This window comes from Oncorhynchus tshawytscha, linkage group LG01, assembly GCF_018296145.1.
Source record: "Oncorhynchus tshawytscha isolate Ot180627B linkage group LG01, Otsh_v2.0, whole genome shotgun sequence".
In the NCBI taxonomy this organism is placed as follows: domain Eukaryota; kingdom Metazoa; phylum Chordata; class Actinopteri; order Salmoniformes; family Salmonidae; genus Oncorhynchus; species Oncorhynchus tshawytscha.
In genome coordinates, this window is record NC_056429.1 from 84,673,095 (window position 1) to 84,692,541 (window position 19,447).

General features: G+C 43.7%; 1 protein-coding gene and 1 non-coding gene across 8 annotated transcripts; one reads left to right on the plus strand and one right to left on the minus strand.

Moving 5' to 3' along the window:
- Nucleotides 1-1,258: 1,258 nt before the first annotated feature.
- Nucleotides 1,259-18,650, minus strand: LOC112258435 (eukaryotic elongation factor 2 kinase). 7 transcript variants are annotated; one of them, XM_042326754.1, is made up of 20 exons: nt 18,121-18,650; nt 17,481-17,897; nt 16,855-17,138; nt 16,197-16,265; nt 15,223-15,297; nt 14,132-14,232; nt 9,251-9,311; nt 9,035-9,072; nt 8,216-8,387; nt 6,063-6,212; nt 5,336-5,468; nt 5,085-5,212; nt 4,608-4,830; nt 4,220-4,290; nt 4,015-4,119; nt 2,793-2,927; nt 2,524-2,712; nt 2,291-2,415; nt 1,905-2,083; nt 1,259-1,780 (listed from the first exon to the last, which is right to left on the minus strand). In XM_042326754.1, the coding sequence occupies exons 2-20, from the start codon at nt 17,482-17,484 to the stop codon at nt 1,665-1,667; spliced, it is 2,358 nt and encodes a 785-aa protein (XP_042182688.1). In that variant the 5' UTR covers nt 17,485-17,897; nt 18,121-18,650; the 3' UTR covers nt 1,259-1,664. The 7 variants fall into 7 exon arrangements, with proteins under 7 accessions (XP_042182688.1, XP_024288575.1, XP_024288568.1 ...); XM_024432807.2 differs by lacking the exon at nt 17,481-17,897 and having other exon boundaries at nt 15,223-15,294; XM_024432800.2 differs by lacking the exon at nt 17,481-17,897.
- Nucleotides 3,764-3,839, plus strand: trnag-ucc. The gene has a single exon. It is a non-coding gene; the product is annotated as a tRNA-Gly (tRNA).
- Nucleotides 18,651-19,447: the final 797 nt, after the last annotated feature.

Here is a 19,447-nt window from a genome sequence, read left to right on the forward strand (position 1 = left end):
GGCCAATTGGCAAAATAGGTATAATGGCCAAAGAAATTGGCTGATCTTAAACTAACAAGATGCTCTAGACATCTAGCGGGCCGCGGCTAGCAGGCGGGCATTCAGGGGACGTCGTGACGGAGGAGCCTGTTGAAAAAAAACCTCGGGCAGATTACGTCGGTAGTCCAGTCGTGATGGATCGGCGGGGCTCCGTATCGGCAGTAAAAGGGGTCCAGGTCAACTGGCAATTTGGCTTGATGACAGCTTTACACACTCTTGGCATTCTCTCAACCAGCTTCATGAGGTAGTCACCTGGAATGCATTTCAATTAACTACATAAGGTCCCACAGTTGACAGTACATGTCAGAGCAAGCCATGAGGTCGAAGGAATTGTCCTTAGAGCTCCGGGACAGGATTGTGTCGAGGCACAGATCTGGGGAAGGGTACCTTGGTCAGGTAGGTGACCAAGAACCTGATGGTCACTCTGACAGAGCTCTAGCGTTCCTCTGTGGAGACCATCTCTACAGCACTCCACCAATCAGGCTTTTATGGTAGAGTGGGCAGACGGAAGCCACTCATCAGTAAAAGGCACATGACAGCCAGCATGGAGTTTGCCAAGTCACCTCAAGACTCTGACCATGAGAAACAAGATTCTCTGGTCTGATGAAACCAAGATTGAACTCTTTGGCCTGAATGCCAAACATCACGTCTGGAGGAAATCTGGCACCATCCCTACGGTGAAGCATGGTGGTGGCAGCATCATGCTGTGGGGATGTTTTTCAGAGGAAGGGACTGGGAGATCAGTCAGCAGAGGGAAAGATGAACGGAGCAAAGTACAGAGTGATCCTTGATGAAAACCTGCTCTAGAGCGCTCAGGATCTCAGACAGGAGCCAACCTTCCACCAGGACAACGACCCTAAGCACACAGCCAAGACAACACAGGAGTGGCTTCAGGGTAAGTCTCTGAATGTCCTTGAGTGGCCAAGCCAGAGCCCGGACTTGAACTCGATCAAACATCTCTGGAGACCTGAAAATAGCTGTGCAGTGATGCTCTCCATCCAACCTGACAGAGCTTGAGGATCTGCAGAGAAGAATGGGAGAAACTCCCCAAATACAGGTGTGCCAAGCTTGTAGCGTCATACCCAAGAAGACTCAAGGCTGTAATCACTGCCAAAGGTGCTTCAACAAAAGTCCTCACTACTTATGTTAATGTGATAATTCCATTTTTTTTATTTATATAAATTTGCAAAAAAATTCTAAAAACCTGTTTATGCTTTGTTGTTATGGGGTTTTGTGTGTAGATTGATGAGAAGAAACAAATAAAATAATACATTTTAGAATAAGGCTGTAACGTAACAAAATGTGGAAAAAGTCAAGAGGTCTGAATACACTGTATATCCAAAAGGGCAATGGAGACAGGAATAGAAAAGGGGAAAATAGATGAAAAGACAAAGACCAGTTCCAAACAGAAAGTGTAAAATAAAGACAATTCCTTCAGTTATCACCAAGAAACACAGTTAGGCCAGAGGACAGCTCCATAAATGGTCACACACAGATCATACACTCACACTGCATTTAGGAAATCACAGTAAAAGTGTCTGTAAACTTTAAAACATTAGGGAGAAGTATCCATCACTACATTAGCTGATTCCTTTGGCCTTGCAGAGTGACGTCCTCTCTGTCTCCTACTCCTCTTCCTCCATCATGCCCCAGGCCTCCTCTGCTTTCATATAGTACTGGTTGGCCAGTCGGCCTTTCATTGCTTCCATGGCTGCGTCTGCTGCCTCTGTGAACAGATCACCTGGGCCAGAGAAAGAGAGTCTGTGGTTAGTCACTGTAAGTACAACAGAGGTTATCACACCGAGGGCTCAAGTTAGGGTTTAGTTCTAGTTTAAGTTCAGCTGTGTTTCTCTCTGCTTACTTACCTGCTCTCTGTGGGTCTCGGTCCAGGCCATGGCCCCCCTTCTGGTACATCTCAGCCTCTCTGGCCAGCAGCAGGTAGAGAGGCTTGTCCTGCATGCCGTCAAACTCGCCAACCTCGTCGTAGTCCGTCATGTTCAGGGCACAGTTGTACCAGCTCACCGCCTCCTTCCAGTCCTGGGACCTGAGAACCACAGAGGTTTTTATAAGTTTGTTATGAAGAAGTGCTTTTCATTTAACATCCATTTCACAGTCCTGATATAGTCTGTGTCTTGGGGACTGCTCTCTATTAGTTGTATTTGTGTAATCTGTATTGTTCTGGGTTGATAGCTTCTCATCATAGATGGTCCCATCATTAGTTGATATCTGATATGTCCCCCCAGTCTCTGACCTGTCTGGTGAGAGGATGATGCCGGTGTCGAAGGCCCTGGCCACCAGGATCATACAGGGTCTGTCTCCTGCCTCAGCAGCCTGCAGCAGGAATTTGAAACCCTTCATACGGCTCCCTGAGTTGTCCTGATCACAAGAAAATAACATACAGCATGGAATTACGACATAGAGAAGGAGTCAAAAGACACATTGTGAATTAGAGAGAGAGGTAGAGAGATAGAGAGAAAGAGATACCTCTAGCTCAATCTCTGACAGTATATGGTGTGGCAGCTGTAGGTAACACTGTCCCAGGGCAATGATAGCCTCTAGTTCCCCACACATGGCTGCCGTCTCCAGGTGGTACATGGCTGAGTCCTGGTCCCACTGTTCCTCCTTTTCACAGAACCGACCACCCTCATGGTAATTCACCATCGCCAGGTGGACCTGGGGAAGAGGCAAAAGGAGATGTATTGTGTGTTTTTAGTGTGTGTACGTGCATGTGTGTGTGTGTTCCAGCCACTCACTTTCCCCAGGATGGACTTCCCGGTCTTCCTCTCCAGGATCATGGAGTCGAGTCTCTCCACCTCCACAGCAACACAGGATGGCCGGTGGACGTGAGAACGAGAAGTGTGGTAGACACTCCATTTCTCATCTGTCAGCTAGACAGATAGAGAGCATAGAAAAGGTCAATGAAGCACTGTATATGTATGCATGTTCATAGTACTCAAGCCTCAACTTGTACATATCTGATTTAACACTAATGCTAATCATACCACAGGTATGCAGTGAGAGATGGAACAGGCAGTTACAGACCTATTGCTTGGTTAGGTGATTTGATCAGGGAGGGGGGCAGGTGAACATGTTGACATGGAGAGGCCAAACAAGGACACACATAGAATAAGACCAAAACACAGGGCGGCTGCTGAGTTTGAATTCCTTTTCTTGGGTGCAATAAAACCTTTGCCCCTACTAAGCATACATCCTTAGAAAACAAGCATGTGTCAAATCATCAACTGACACAGTGCAATGTCAGTGCTCCACCCTGCAAAGGCCTGGGTTAGTCCCCTTCATGCAGAGGACAGGGCTGTTGGCTGTTGGAGACGTTTACAGCAAGATAATTTAGGTTTGGGTTAAGGGAGGATCTGTTAGAAACCTTTCTCTAGCAAGGAGACAGACACAGCAGCAAAAACCCAGTTACCTGTCAGTTATCCCATGGAATGGAGCCATAGATTAGCAGGAACACTACACTAGTGAGCAAAGGATAGGGGGCGACAAAGATGAGCAAGAGGTTATTTGATTATAGCGAAGGTGGCTTTGATAATGGTCATTTATTTTGTTTACCCATCCGACTCAGACTGCTGTAGAGGTGGGGCGGGCCTACATGGTGACATAAACGGAGCTAAAGAGAAGGTCAGATTCACATTCACATGGCTATACAGAGAGTAATAGGTTAACAGCTTTTGATGATGGGGCGTCAGAGAATCCATGTCATGGTGGTCCCGTGTGGCTCAGTTGGTAGAGCATGGCACTTCCAATGCCAGGGTTATGGGTTCGATTCCCACGGGGGACCAGTATGAAAATGTATGCACTCACTACAGTAAGTCGCTCTGGAGCGTCTGCTCAATTACTCAAATGTAAATGGTGAGCAAACATGAACAATTACTTTGGTGTCAGCTAGAAACAATACAAGACTAAAGAGGAAGTAGTTGACTGTTTCTATAAAATATTTATGACTGACAAGCTCACCAAGACTGAGTGTTGGTGTAGAGAAGAGTAATGTCCCCCGTCGTTGGGGTCCCCTTCACTCCTCCTCTCACTTGGACACCCACTATCTCCTCCATTCTCTGAGTCCTACAGAAAACAAGCACAGGCCTCAGTTTATGTCAACCACAACTAATGTCATTCTTGTGATCAGGATCGTAAGAGCCATTTCCACAAAGCCTTCACTGACCTTGTGTTCTGGGCTGTGGCTGCGGTTGTTGTGTTTCTCCCGTTCATCCATCTCATTTACAAAAGACCAATCTGAGGGTGGGAAACCAGATGTTAGATTAGAAGAATGGCAGATTTCTTTTTTTAAAGAGTTGAAGTAGTTCAACTATATCTCAAACTGAGCCCATGTTCATTCAACCTCTAGTCTAGGGTATCAAATAACAACACTGGTTAGTTCGTTTTTATGGGGCTTTATGCATGCTATTTGGAACGTCATGCTAATGCTGGGCTGCAGCTAATAAAACAAACCCAGATGTTGGGTCACTGACATCACAGATAACCTTCTAGATTAACATAAAATTAGATAAGTGTTATTTGGGTGTACTATAACCTCTACGCCCTGTTCCTACCCAGAGGAGACTTTCCCATGGAGCCCATAGAGAAGTGCTGTCCTAGGGGGGAGCCAGGGAAGGCGAGGGGCGAGCAGGGGATGGAGTCACTTATAGTGTTGTCCCCAGTCAGGGTCTCTGACAGACGGGAGAGAAGTGGGGGCGCACGGCCCAGTGAGATGGTACGAACACGAGCTGAACCACACTGTTCCTCACTACCCCTCAGTACCGTCTGGGCCGACCTCTGATTGGAGGGGAGGGTTGAAAATATTGTTAAATATGAGGACTGAAAGACAATTCTAAATAGTTGCATAAAAGTTGCATGACATCTCGAGCCTGTGTTCAAATAATTTCCGAGGTTGTATCCTGTCTGTGATGTGCTAATATAATTTCTGTGGTAATGCGATGCCTGTGCCTACAACTCGGATGATATGTGATGCTATGTGTCATCGGTCTCACACACTTTGATTCTACTTCAATATATTTCTATGGTCTCACCAGCAGTCTGTTGGTGCAGTCCAGCTGGCTTTTCTCTGCAGTGGAGAGGTCAAAGGGTGTGAGGCCCATACTCTTACAGATCTTATTACACAGGTGGGAGTGGAAGAACAGCGCCATGCCCCGCACACCTGTAATACACATACAAGTATGTTGCAATCTAATTGAAAGTCTTTCGCTAGGTGGGTCACAACTGAAAATGTCAGTCTACCTTTGTGTTGCTAACAGTGTGACTGTGTGAGAGAAAGCCGTACCCAGGTTTCCATTTCCAAAGCCTTTGCCCTTCTCTGTGTGGATCTGGGGGTCCGTGTAGAGGTCCCCCACCCCCTGGATGTCCACCACGATCAGCTGGTGGGCCGAACGCTCAAATGAGAAGTGACTAAATGCCTGCAGGCAGACAGAAAATCACTAGTTACCAGCAAACAACGAAAATATGGTGGTTTACAGGCATTTTGATTGGTTGGAAGTTCACACACAGAACAAAGAAAAATTATACAATTTCAAATCTAGCATTTTCAATTGATATCAAAGATGAAGATGCATTGTTGGGTTCTGCAGCTCAGGACTAATCCATGAGGTTGGCCAACACATTTACAGCAGTAACAGCCTGATGTTGTCGTCCTTGACGAAGAAGTACCTGTGGAGTGAGCCTGATGTTGTCATCCTTGACGAAGAAGTACCTGTGGAGTGAGCCTGATGTTGTCATCCTTGACGAAGAAGTACCTGTGGAGTGAGCCTGATGTTGTCATCCTTGATGAAGAAGTACCTGTGGAGTGAGCCTGATGTTGTCATCCTTGACGAAGAAGTACCTGTGGAGTGAGCCTGATGTTGTCATCCTTGACGAAGAAGTACCTGTGGAGTGAGCCTGATGTTGTCATCCTTGACGAAGAAGTACCTGTGGAGTGAGCCTGATGTTGTCATCCTTGATGAAGAAGTACCTGTGGAGTGAGCCTGATGTTGTCATCCTTGACGAAGAAGTACCTGTGGAGTGAGCCTGATGTTGTCATCCTTGACGAAGCCGGAGTTGGAGTTGTATTTTGTGTACTTCCCCTCGATGTAGTGTTCCAGGTGGTACAGAGGTTTACCTGGACGCTGCATCATCTCAATCACACACATCTGCATGATGTCCACCTGGGAGGGGGAGAGTGTGAGAATGGTTAGTTTCATTGTTAGAAAATCGTGGAAAATCCAGGGGTTCTTAAACTTTTTCAGCCTGGGACCCAAATGAGAAATTCTGTGTTTTCCTGGGACCCCCTCTTTTGACACCTTCAACTATACATAAATATCAGTACTTTTCATTGCCCTTATGCCTCAAACAAATGCAATATAGACAAATAACAATGAAATATAATAATAGAAATAGCTATTCATGTTTATTTTACCTCATTAAAAACACTCTTATAGTGCATTTGTAAAAGTATTCAGACACCTTGACTTTTTCCACATTGTTACGTTACAGCCTTATTCTAAAATGGATTCAATTGTTTTTCCCCCCCTCATCAATCTACACACAATACCCCATAATGACAAAACACTAATAGGTTTTTAGAAATGTCAAAAATGAACAAACATTCAGACCCTTTATGCAGTACTTTGTTGGAGCACCTTTGGCAGTGATTACAGCCTTGAGTCTTCTTGGGAATGACGCTACAAGCTTAGCACACCTGTATTTGGAGAGTTTCTCCCATTCTTCTTTGCAGATCTTCTCAAGCTCTGTCAGGTTGACCAAAGCCCTTCTAACCCTGCTTGGTCAGTTTGGCCGGGTGGCCTGCTCTAGGAAGAGTCTTGGTGGTTCCAAGCTTCTTCCATTTAAGAACGATGGAGGTCAATGTGTTCTTGGGGACCTTCAATGCTGCAAAAATGTTTTGCTACCCTTCTCCAGATCTGTGCCTCGACACAATCATGTCTCAAGATTTACAGACAGTTCCTTTGTCCTCATGGCTTGGATTTTGCTCTGACATGCACTGTAGGACCTTATATGGACAGGTGTGTGACTTTCCAAATCATGTCCAATCAATTTAATTTAAAGGAGAGCCACACACTCTTAGGAGTTTGTCTGTCAAAACGTTGGATATTAGGTTATTACATTAAATTATTGCATCTGTGCTCCTAGAGTGTGCAGCTCTCCTTTAATTTTTCAAGATTTCTACTCTGCTAGCCAGCACCTAAACCTAAAATAGGTGTGTGTTTCTTTCACCTCTAGATCAATCAATTGAATTTACCACAGGTGGACTGCAATCAAGTTGTAGAAACATCCTAAGGATGATCAATGGAAACAGGATGCATCTGAGCTCAATTTCACGTCTCATAGAAAAGAGTTTGAATACTTACGTAACTAATGAATTTCCATTTTTTTAAATAAAATTTGCAAACATTTCTAAAAACCTGTTTTTGCTTTGTCATTATGGGGTATTGTGTATAGATTGATGAGGATTTATTTTTATCCAGGCTCCCAAGTGGCGCAGCTGTCTAAGGCACTGCATCTCACTGTAGAAACTATTGTTGAAAAAAGAAATCTAGGTTAGAACGGTTGTTAAAATACAATAAATAATTTGCATTCTGAATTGGAATACACTGATTGAGCACATCACACAGATGTAGACCAGAAAAAACACACAGTGTTAATGAGGTGTGTGGCTGGTTGAAGCTTTCAACAAGCATTTATATTCTGGGCTCAGTTTTTAAACCTGAGCCCAGAATATAAATGCTTGAGAATGTAAACCTGAGGTCATGCTTCCTGCTGAAGATGAACAACCCAGAACTATGTGTGGGTTTACCTCAAAAAGCATCTTGCTTCAATCAGTTTATTCCAGTTCAGAATAAAAATTATTACTTGTATTTTAACAGCAACAGTTCCAACCTAGACTTGTTTTCAACAATCCTTTCTACAGTAAGATGTACAGCCTGATCATTTTATCTTCATATGTACTGTAACTTAGTGTTGCACTATCAGTAGCTAGCTAGCTTGCTTGGGCTAATATTAGCAATCTAACTAACGTTAATAGCTGTGTACAAGGGAATTGTTTGAAAGAGAAACTCACCCATACTTTAATTAAGAAAGGCTGATCTAATCAATCAATCAATTGACCAATCAACTGGATGACTCATTGGTTAATTAAATGTTCCATCCATACCTGTTTGGGTGGCCTGTGGCGGTTGTACTCTTCTCCCCAGAGTTTGGCCTCCATCTGCAGCCTGACATCCTCAAAGTACACATCCCTGTCCACAGGCTCCATGTAGCGCTTTGTCACATAGTTACACGCACTCTTCCAGTTACTACTGTGGGAGAAGTTAGACAGCTTCTTCCTGCAGAAAGATGGAAAGGAAATATGGAAAAATGACAAAGATTAGAAGAATGGCACTGTATTAAAATGACAGGAAAATTTCAATGAGTAAATCCAACTAAGGTGAAATACTCCTAAGGGTTTGAGTGGCGTATCTCTTGGGAATTGTGTATTTTTGCTGATAAACCATAAAGATGTTTTCTATGGTGAGAACCTGTGTGTGAGCTTGTTAGTGGGTGAGGGTTTATTTGTTGGACTGCCAGTGGTCTGATATAGACAGGATGAATGCCTCATCGCCTCCGCTACACTGTTCCCACAGAAAGAGATCGTATCATAATAAGGTCACAAACTTTGAGATAGAGAATTCCACTGGGTGCCATGTTGTCATGAAAAGTTTGAGAATTGAGAATGTGAATTAGAATGTTGTAGTCATGGAATGTTTATTTCTGTCTAGGGATCTATCTAGGGCTCTAAACTGGACTAAATGGGTCAGAGAGATATTTGTGGAATGTGGATTGGGGACCTGAGCAGCTCTAGCCGTCTTGTCATTTTGTTTACACTGCATGAAGAGGAAAGATCACACGGCTCTGAAACTAGCTGGAACAAAAGGCCAATAAGAGACCAGGCCGTATGGAGAACATTATTAAAGATGAAGCGTGTGACACTTACGTTCTGAAGCATTCCCTCATGGCACCGCGTCCAAAGGGCTGTGAGAAACCAAAAAGACAAATCAATAATTGCTGAGAAACTCAACTCACCAAGCTTCGGAAGACTTTCACATTCATGTAAACAGTGTTACTACATTCCACATACATATCCACAAGTCCAACAATGTTCTGATGAATAATAACATAGATTACTGCTGATTTATGAGTGGAGGCATACCTGGCCAGACATCTTGATGTGCACTGTGTCTTGAGACCACTCCGCTGTGATAGCCTTGTACCTGTGGAGAGATCAAGCAAATAAACATCCATTGATCAAACATTATTATTCCGTTCTATATGGGCCAGAATTCTGGACTTGTTTTAGCAATATGGTGATGACTAGAAAGTAGAAAATGTAACTTTGGCCACAATGCGCTCCATATACTGAAGGGGTCAGGGTTAGAACAAGGGGACTGAAAACAGAAACTGACAAACATTAGAGTACTTGGATTTGTTCTAACCAGGACCTGCTCTGCTTATCCTCAAATAGTCCAAATATAGTCATCCATAACCTGAAAATAGTCTAATCTATGATGTCACGTCCCCCAGGATTAAAAGGGGTTGTGAGATATTCCCTTGGTTTGGTGATGTTCAATGTCAGAGCCCAGACCCAAAGACCATGTGGGAATGCATTTATCACCCATGTGAACTTGACGTTACATGTCACAATCAATTCTCACCATTGGAACCATTAACAGTTTGTAGGGTTCCTTCTCTAGACTGGATCTGATCCTAGGGGGAGAATTTCAAACACACTGTATGTACAGATTATGAATGCTTGGCTTGTCTGAGACTGGGTCAGCCATACACACCGATAAGACACATAGCAGACCCAGAGGCAAAATATTTACACAGTCTGTCCTGCCAAGCATATGTCTCTGCCTAGAACTCTGTGTACCAGGGTTTTTATTCCAGTCAGGAGTCAGCCACTGCTACTGGGGGCATGGGACAAGAAGATGGCACCATGCCATTGGCTAAGAGACCAGAGAGGCTTAGGTAGAGTGACCGTTGAGTCACGGTAACTAGGCTTCTCCAAAACTGTGCTCTGATGGTCATTAGTAGCATACCAAACATTCTAATGGCCTGGTACTAAGTGTCCTACTGTCCCTCTAATCCCTCTACCAAATCAAACACTTCATGAGAGCCCTGGAGTTTGAGCAGAATAGGATCACCTTTGGCACAATGACTTCAGCAATGTAATTTACAAAATAGCCTCCAACACTCTACTCAGCAAATTGGATGCAGTCTATCACCGTGCCATCAGTTTAGTCACCAAAGCCCCATATACTACTCACCACTGCGACCTGTATGCTCTCGTTGGCTGGCCCTCGCTTCATATTCGTCGCCAAACCCACTGGCTCCAGGTCATCTATAAGTCTTTGCTAGGTAAAGCTCTGCCTTATCTCAGCTCACTGGTCACCATAGCAGCACCCACCCGTAGCACGCGCTCCAGCAGGTATATTTCACTGGTCACCCCCAAAGCCTATTCCTCTTTTGGCTGCCTTTCCTTCCAGTTCACTGCTGCCAATGACTGGAACGAACTGCAAAAATCACTGAAGCTGGAGACGTATCTCCCTCACTAACTTTAAGCATCAGCTGTCAGAGCATCTCACAGATCACTGTATCTGTACATAGCCCATCTGTAAATAGCCCATCCAACTACCCCATCCCCATATTGTTATTTATTTATGTTTTGCTCCTTTAAACCCCAGTATCACTATTTGCACATTCATCTTCTGCACATCTATCACTCCAGTGTTTAATTGCTCAATTGTAATTCTCTCCACTGGGATTCTCTGCCTGTAACCCTATTACATGGGCTGAGTCACTGGCTTACTGGTGCTCTTCCATGCCGTCTCTAGGAGGGGTGCGTCACTTGAGTGGGTTGAGTCACTGACGCGATCTTCCTGTCTGGGTTGGCGCACCCCCCTGGGTTATGCTGTGGAGGAGATCTTTGTGGGCTATACTCGGCCTTGTCTTAGGATGGTAAGTTGGTGGTTGAAGATATCCCTCTACTGGTGTGGGGGCTGTGCTTTGGCAAAGTGGGTGGGGTTATATCCTGCCCTTTTGACCCTGTCCGGGGGTATCGTCGGACAGAATCACAGTGTCTCCCAACCCCTACTGTCTCAGCCTCCAGTATTTATGCTGCAGTCGTTTATGTTCCGGGGGCTAGGGTCAGTCTGTTATATCTGGAGTATTTCTCCTGTCTTATCCGGTTTCCTGTGTGAATTTAATTATTTTTCTTTCTTTCTCTCGGAGGACCTGAGCCCTAGGACCATGCCTCAGGACTACCTGGCCTGATGACTCCTTGCTGTCCCCAGTCCACTTGGCCGTGTTGCTGCTCCAGTTTCAACTGTTCTGCCTGTGGCTATGGAACCCTGACCTGTTCACCGGACGTGCTACCTGTCCCAGACCTGCTGTTTTCAACTCTCTAGAAACAGCAGGTGCGGTAGAGATACTCTCAATGATCGGCTATGAAAAGCCAACTGACATTTAGTCCTGAGGTGCTGACCTGTTGCACCCTCAACAACTACTGTGATTATTATTATTTGATCCTGCTGGTCATCTATGAACATTTGAACATCTTGGCCATGTTCTGTTATAATCTCCACCCGGCACAGACAGAAGAGGACTGGCCACCCCTCATAGCCTGGTTCCTCTCTAGGTTTCTTCCTAGGTTCTGACCTTTCTAGGGAATTTTTCCTAGCCACCGTGCTTCTACATCTGCATTGCTTGCGGTTTGGGGTTTTAGGCTGGGTGTCTGTACAGCACTTTGAGATATCATCTGATGTAAGAAGGGCTTTATAAATAAATCAAATGTAATTACTTTGCCACTACGGCCTATTTATTGCCTTACCTCATTTGCACACACAGTATATAGATTTTTCCCCTATTGTGTTATTGATTGTACATTTGTTTATTCCATGTGTAACTCTGTGTTGTTGTTTTTGTCGCACTGCTTTGCTTTATCTTGTTCAGGCTGCAGTTGTAAATGAGAACTTGTTCTCAACTGGCCTACCTGGTTAAATAAAAGGTGAAATAAATTAAATATGAATTGAAATAAGTGTTTTGATAGCCTCTAAAAATGAAGAGGATCCCATCAGCTTTCTATAGGCCAGGCCTACTATATTTATTTCTCAACTTCCCTAATATTAAGCACATTTACAACAGGAGTTGCCTACCTGCTTGGCATGAAAATTAACCATGGGAAAATAGTCCCTTCATTCGCTATTCAAGTGCATACGGATGACATATATTTTCCCCCCTGACCCTGGTCCATTCTAAATCAAAACTATTTTCACACATACAGTGGGGCAAAAAGGTATTTAGTCAGCCACCAATTGTGCAAGTTCTCCCACTTAAAAAGATGAGGGAGGCCTGTAATTTTCATAATAGGTACACTTCAACTATCACAGACAAAATGAGAATAAAAATCCAGAAAATCACATTGTAGGATTTTTAATGAATTTATTTGCAATTGATGGTGGAAAATAAGTATTTGGTCAATAACAAAAGTTTTTCAATACTTTGTTATATACCCTTTGTTGGCAATGACAAAGGTCAAACGTTTTCTGTAAGTCTTCACAAGGTTTTTACATACTGTTGCTGGTATTTTGGCCCATTCTTCCATGCAGATCTCCTCTAGAGCACTGATGTTTTGAGGCTGTTGCTGGGCAACACAGACTTTCAACTCCCTCCAAAGATTTTCTCTGGGGTTGAGATCTGGAGACTGTCTTGGCCACTCCAGGACCTTGAAATGCTTCTTACGAAGCCACTCCTTCGTTGCCCGGGCGGTGTGTTTGGGATCATTTTCATGCTGAAAGACCCAGCCACGTTTCATCTTCAACTTTAAAATAATGTAACAGGAAAGAGGAGCAAATCTTGTCCGCTAAATGAACTAGTGTAGCTCACAGCCAGCCAGATCAGGGCCTAACATAAGGACGACTCAGAATATGCTATTCTGTTCTTCTGAAATAGGCTACATTTTCTTCATATCATGCTTCCGTAGACCTGGCTAAAATAAATAGTAATGTTCATGAGCTGAAAAAAAAAATTACAGAAATGTTCCATATGTACAAAAAAGCTTATTTCTCTCAAATTCTGTGCAAAATGTGGTTACGTCCCTTTTGGCTTCAGACTAAGTGTTTTGGCGTGGGCAGGCAGACAGCCCAGATATCTGCCACAAGGGAAATTTGTGCACAGGCCAAGAAAAACTTGTAAGGGCCATAGGAAATGCAGTGATGTTTATATAATGTACTGTACCTACAGAAAGGGCAGGGGTGTGGGGATTATGTGTATTTGTCAACTACTGACACACACACACACACACGTGACAGGTTAAAGGAAATATTCATAGCCTGTTATACATTAAAAGGTATTAGTAAGTTCATAGTATGTGAGGATCTTAAAACATCTAAGGTTAAAAAGATGCATTCAGTATTAGTTGATAGAGATTGATAACATTCATATAATTGTGTTAAAGTTAAAATCTGTCAAAGGGTACGAATTGTGAGAGTAATGTGTAAACGTTATATTGATTACTTAACTTTTTGGTGCCTAAAAGTGTTAATCTGTGATCTACGAAATGCTCTTAATCTATGAGCCGGAGATCGATTGCTCTGGGCTCCACCCATATTCCTGGGGAAAATCGCGGTCTTTTCTCATTACACTAAATGTTGAATTGAGAATACAACACCGTATCACACCGTTATAACTCACTAACATGTCAAGAGTGTTTAAGGTGTGTCTTAGTAACGTCTTGAGGAAGTTAGAGTTAAGTTTAAAGAGAGTAATATTAGCCCTGCTCGGTTGAAGTGAAAAATAGCATCGTACTGAGAGTAGCTGCCATTTTATGTCGATTGTCAATGAACATGTGCGTTGTTAATAAGATATTTTGCTGTGTTATTTGTATAATGGGTTTTCTGTTGTTTTGTAATGTGTTACTTTTGTGAAATGATTACACTAAATGTTGAATTGAGAATACAACACCGTATCACTCTTGTGATTATTTCTCCCCTGTTTTCAGGGGCGTAACACACACACACACACAAATCTGTACCTGTATCGTATGCATGGCTCTGTCTTGACTTCCTCCAGGTGAAACTCAGCCCAGAGATCAGGCATGGCCTTGGCCTTCTCTAAGGCTCTATTCCACACTGCCTGGAACAATGGGAAACAAGACTCATCTTTTAGATAACTATCACATTAACTAGCCCTGCACTTGCTAGCTAATTTGTCCTATTTAGCTAGCTTGCTGTTGCTAGCTCATTTGTTCTGGGATATAAACATTGAGTTGTTATTTTACCTGAAATGCACAAGGTCCTCTACTCCACCAATTAATCCACACAAACAACGGTCAACCGAATTGTTTCTAGTCATCTCTCATCCTTCCAGGCTTTTTCTTCTCTTGACTTTATATTACGATTGCCAACTTTCATAAATTAGGTGCATTACCGCCACTGACCTCGTTCGTCTTCTGTCACCCACGTGGGTATAACCAATGATGAGATGGCACGTGGGTACCTGCTTCTATAAACCAATGAGGAGATGGGAGAGGCAGGACTTGCAGAGCGATCTGCATCACAAATAGAACGGACTTCTATTTTAGCCCTTGGACACGCAGACGCTCGTTGGCGCGGAGCAGTGTGGGTGCAATAATTGAATAATATAGATTTCAAAATTAAATTTGCATCCCTCGCTCACGTGTCGTGAGCGGTGTAGTCAGCCTGTCATGTCCACCAGTTCCCTCGGAACGCAAAGAGTTTGACGCAAGTCATTCATTGTCAATGGAGCTGTCCGCACCGCTGCGTTGAGGATGTCGCACTAGGCTGCAGTCCGTTCTGTGTATCACGTGTTTTCAACTCGTGTGTTGCTTTACGGTGTGGTGGTAAGTTATAAAGATAAGTTCATTAACATTCCGGCTAGTTAGCTAGCTATCAAACTACAAAGCAATCACTTTGCTAGATAGCTTAGCTAAGAAATTGCCAGCACCTAGCTTCCACTTTCCAGCAAATAATTTCACCTTCAACTGACCAGGTAATCCAATTGTATTGGCAATGTGTCTACATGCAGATTTTTTGCATGGAGGTCCCGGTAATAATTGGCGCTTTGGTCGAACACAGCAGGGAACCAAGAGACAACAAAAATTACCTCCATGCTGAAACCTTTCTGCAGCCTTGCAAAGCACATGTGCGTCAAGTACAGCAAATCCGAACTAGACATCTGCTAAAACAACATATGGAAAAACGAAAGAGCATTTAGTGGATGGCGTGACCTACTCACTATGCCACACACACTCGGCAATTTAGATAAGATATAACGTTACTCTAAGAGATGGAAATGTGTCTTCTGCTTTTAATCCAACCCCCCACCCCAGATATACACACACATTAGGTTGTAGAAGCTGGAGCTGAGGGCAACCACAGTGCAGCACCTAATAAGCAGTAGGTGGCAACTGACATCCATCTAGCCTAGTGTATATTTAGCCTGAACTATTTACATTGATAGACGAAGGTCATGTTTTTAACAGGCAGAAAGCCACGTCTGGTTGGTGAGAAACACACAACCTGGCATTGCACGTCAGTCCCTGGTCACCTGCAGTTTGAGTGTCCATTCACACGTCCATAATGATACTATATATAGCATAGCTGTGGTTGTACCCTCAATGATATCATATACAGTACATCTGTGGTTGTAGCCTTGTGCTCAGACACTACCTCCTCACAAAACTGCATCACCAGATATAAGACACAGTAGTGGTAAGCTATGGTACAGTATAAACAGCCTGTCTGCCTGTTGCTTTTCTGATACAGTTTGCACCGCAGTAGAGCTGAAAATTACATTTAGAATAAGAAACAATACCCTGTTTCACCCATTATCGTCATGTGCTTATTAGATTTGCATTAGCCTAACTGTTGATATATTCCTGAGGACTCCTGCACGGGTTAGGGAAGATAAAATTACAACTAAGGAACTAATGGTTAGATAAAACAGGTCATGCAAATACAATGGAAGGAAGGAAGAAATTATTTAAAGACTGAATTAATGACAGAAAGGTGAGGAAAAAGGAGGCAGTCACTGATGCAAAAGGAGGGGGGAATGAAACAACGTGGTGAGTAACGTACCCGTCCATTGTCAGATAACGCCCCAAACTCGACTGACCGTTGTTGTGGAGTTTCCTTCTCTGTTTCATCCTATGTGGAGAGGCAGAGAAATTAACTGCTTAATATTAGCGACTTAACCATATGTGAGGAGCAGAGCAAAAGATATGCGATTGGTTGACTATGTTGGTGTTGAACTTTCCATGAAAAGGGAAATATCATGTTATTGCCAGTAGAATGTGTTTTGGAACTTGCTTCCAACATGGCAACCCATAAATTCTACATCTCAAACAGTCTGCCGAACTCTGAGGGAGGGCTATTTATTATTCCCCACTCTACAGGCTGGCCTACTGGATCAAAAGGCCAAGGGTTGCGACCCGTGTTGTGAAAGGGTTGTTTACATATGACATCATGTGAGGTGAGAACTGCTCTCTGGGTACTTCCTGTTCTGAGAGTAGAGACGAGAGGGAGCTGACCTGCTGTCAGCCACAGCAATGCAATCACACAAATGCACACGCACACAGATGGCATTCTCCTTCTCTCTAGCAGTGTGAGCAAGAGCTCAGCATTTTGCATACTGACATTAGAGCAATACAGTACATGGCAACATGTTGCCAATCAGCTGGTACTTAAAGAATCTTCTGAACCCTGGTAATATTGCACCTACACTACTGCTGCTCACCTTGTACATGAAGGAGTTTTGGGGAGAGTTGGACAGCTGATTGCTGTGGACCAGGTTCTTCAGATAGCCACAGATGTCTTTGGCCTGGCTGACAGGGTCGTCTGTGATGGGACAGATGTAGTAGTCGTCCTCACCGCTATCATTAGCTTCACTAAGGGATGGAGCATGTTGACCTGGGGTTCTCTGTTTCCTTGGATTATGCTGAGCACTGCCCACCTCCTCCATACTAAACATCAGGTCATCCTCCATGGTGGCTTGTAGGGGTGTGTGTGATGAGTACTGGGCTGGGGAAATTGCAACAGAAACACAAAGATGTGAATATGCATGTACACACAGAGATGGCTGTATTGCCCAGTTAAATAAATGTTCAATAAAACACAAAAAATACAAATATTGACGCAATGACAATCTAACTGTGTTTAATTGTGGCCTATTCAATCATCACAAATGCAACAAACTGTCACATGTGGATGGCAGTATTTGGTTTAGTCTTACATTGCATACAGGAACACTTGTTTAGACATCCAACTAGTACAACTATTTTATAAAGTAATAACTATTACTACACGTATTACCATTGAACAAAAACTGCAGCTGAACAGTAGTGAGAAAGGCTCAGGGCTCACCCATCAATCACACCTTTTCAATGTTTCGTAAAGAGTTGAGGGCTTATAAAAAAAACATTTACTGCAGTGCATTTACAGTACATGAGTGTGGACAAAGACAGTCCTGCGGCGATTTACCTAATCTGATCAAGGGTGTACAGAGACTACTCGATGAAAATATGCGTGCCTTGATAATCCTCCAACAACTTCCTCTGTCTGGCGGTATTTGCAACGTTTTCAATTAGTTGGGTTGCCTTGCTAGCTAGCTGTTATTCCAAGTCAGAGGGCCGCTGCTGAACTGTGGTGGATTCTGACTCTCCGAGGTGGCCAGAGGGTCCAGGGCGAGTCCCTCTTCTCTGTAGTTTTGTATGTTCCCTGGTTCACCCGTACAGGTTGGCGGCGTACACGTATTGTTTACAGTCTCGGACAGCCGCACCCCTTTAGGCAGCGAGCCAAAAAAATAATGTACATAAGTATATGTATGGCCACTGCGAGTGGTCACAAACACTAAAATTAAATTAGTAGAGTTTGTCACATTTGCATGAAAAATACAGACGATGCCACGTGGTGAAAGTTAATGTCCAACATCTAGCAAACGGTTGAAAGTCACTCTCAAGCAGGTAACGTTAGCAGTGCGACAGATGAAATGGTTAGTGCTTACTCGGGCTCATTGGGACGTCCCTAACCAACAATCCAATATAGACTGGGTTGCAACCACAGATGCTTCAGCGTCCGCATGCTTCCCATCCAAAACAGTTCGGAAGACTTCGTGCAAATATCATGACGACATTTTGTGAAGTTTTTGTTCGTTTTGAAAATCTGTGAGGTGTTTTTCGGCAGTTCGGGCACACGGGATTTTTCCGAGAGGCAAGGCGAAGTTCAGAGCCGAAGTCTATGCCCCTTTCATCGCTGATTGGTCAAGAGTAGGGATTCTTCTGTAAAGTATTTGTTGTCGTTCAACGAGAGAAGCCTCGATTCAAGCAAATATTTTAATTTTGAAATACTGCACCAAGCATTTTAGTTAGATGTAAACTTGCGGGACTAAGATATCCTAGGCAAAAACGTCAAAATGAATGACAGCTTTCTTGAGTTATGTTTAGATTAATTCTGACTGGAGGAAGTTTATACTAACTATGGCGTATCGAAATGGACAAAGAGTACTATTAACGCTTTTTTTCTCCTTTATCTTTTTCTTCTTCTATGATATAATGGGCTGTCCGCAAACCAACTTTAAAGGTGCATGCCGCCACCTACTGTGCTGGAGTGTATAGTCAATCACAGTTTACAACATTTTAAAATCCTCAGATTTAACTCAGTACTTCTGAGAATATGAAAGAGCCCTACTAACTTCTAATAGACCCTCCCCCATCCCCCAAATTCCTTCCAACCCCCGCCCCCCCAACCTCAATGACCCTACACTTCAATCTTTCCCTCTCTTCAACATACTTACAACAATATAACAACATATACTCCACCGTTTCATCGACCACACACTCCAGACACAAACCATCCACATGCTTGCCAACCAGATGTAATGACAAGTTAAATGTACAATGTATAATTTAGGGGCTGCATGTAGCCTAATGGTTAGAGCTTTGGGCTAGTAACTGAAAGGTTGCTGGATTGATCACGTTGAGGGAGAAGTTGTTGTCCTGGCACCACACGGCCAGATCTCTGACCTCCTCCCTATAGGCTGTCATATCGTTGTTGGTGATCAGGCCTACCAGTTGTGTCATCGGCAAACTTGATGGTGTTGGAGTCGTGTTTGGCCATGCAGTCATGAGTGAACAGGGAGTACAGGAGGAGACTGAGCACTCACTCCTGAGGGGCCCCTATGTTGAGGATCAGCATGGCAGATGTGTTGTTACCTACACTTACCACCTGGGGGCGGCCCATCAGGAGGTCTAGGATCCAGTTGCAGAGGGAGGTGTTCAGTTCCAGGGTCCTTAGCTTAGTGAGGAGCTTTGAGGGCACTGTGGTGTTGAACG

Coding starts and splice junctions, on each gene's coding strand:
- LOC112258435 (XM_024432800.2), bottom strand. Junction 8,388..9,034: donor ATGAGGGAATGCTTCAGAAC/GTAAGTGTCACA, acceptor ATCTTTCTGCAG/GAAGAAGCTGTCTAACTTCT. Junction 4,291..4,607: donor CATGGGAAAGTCTCCTCTGG/GTAGGAACAGGG, acceptor TCCCACCCTCAG/ATTGGTCTTTTGTAAATGAG.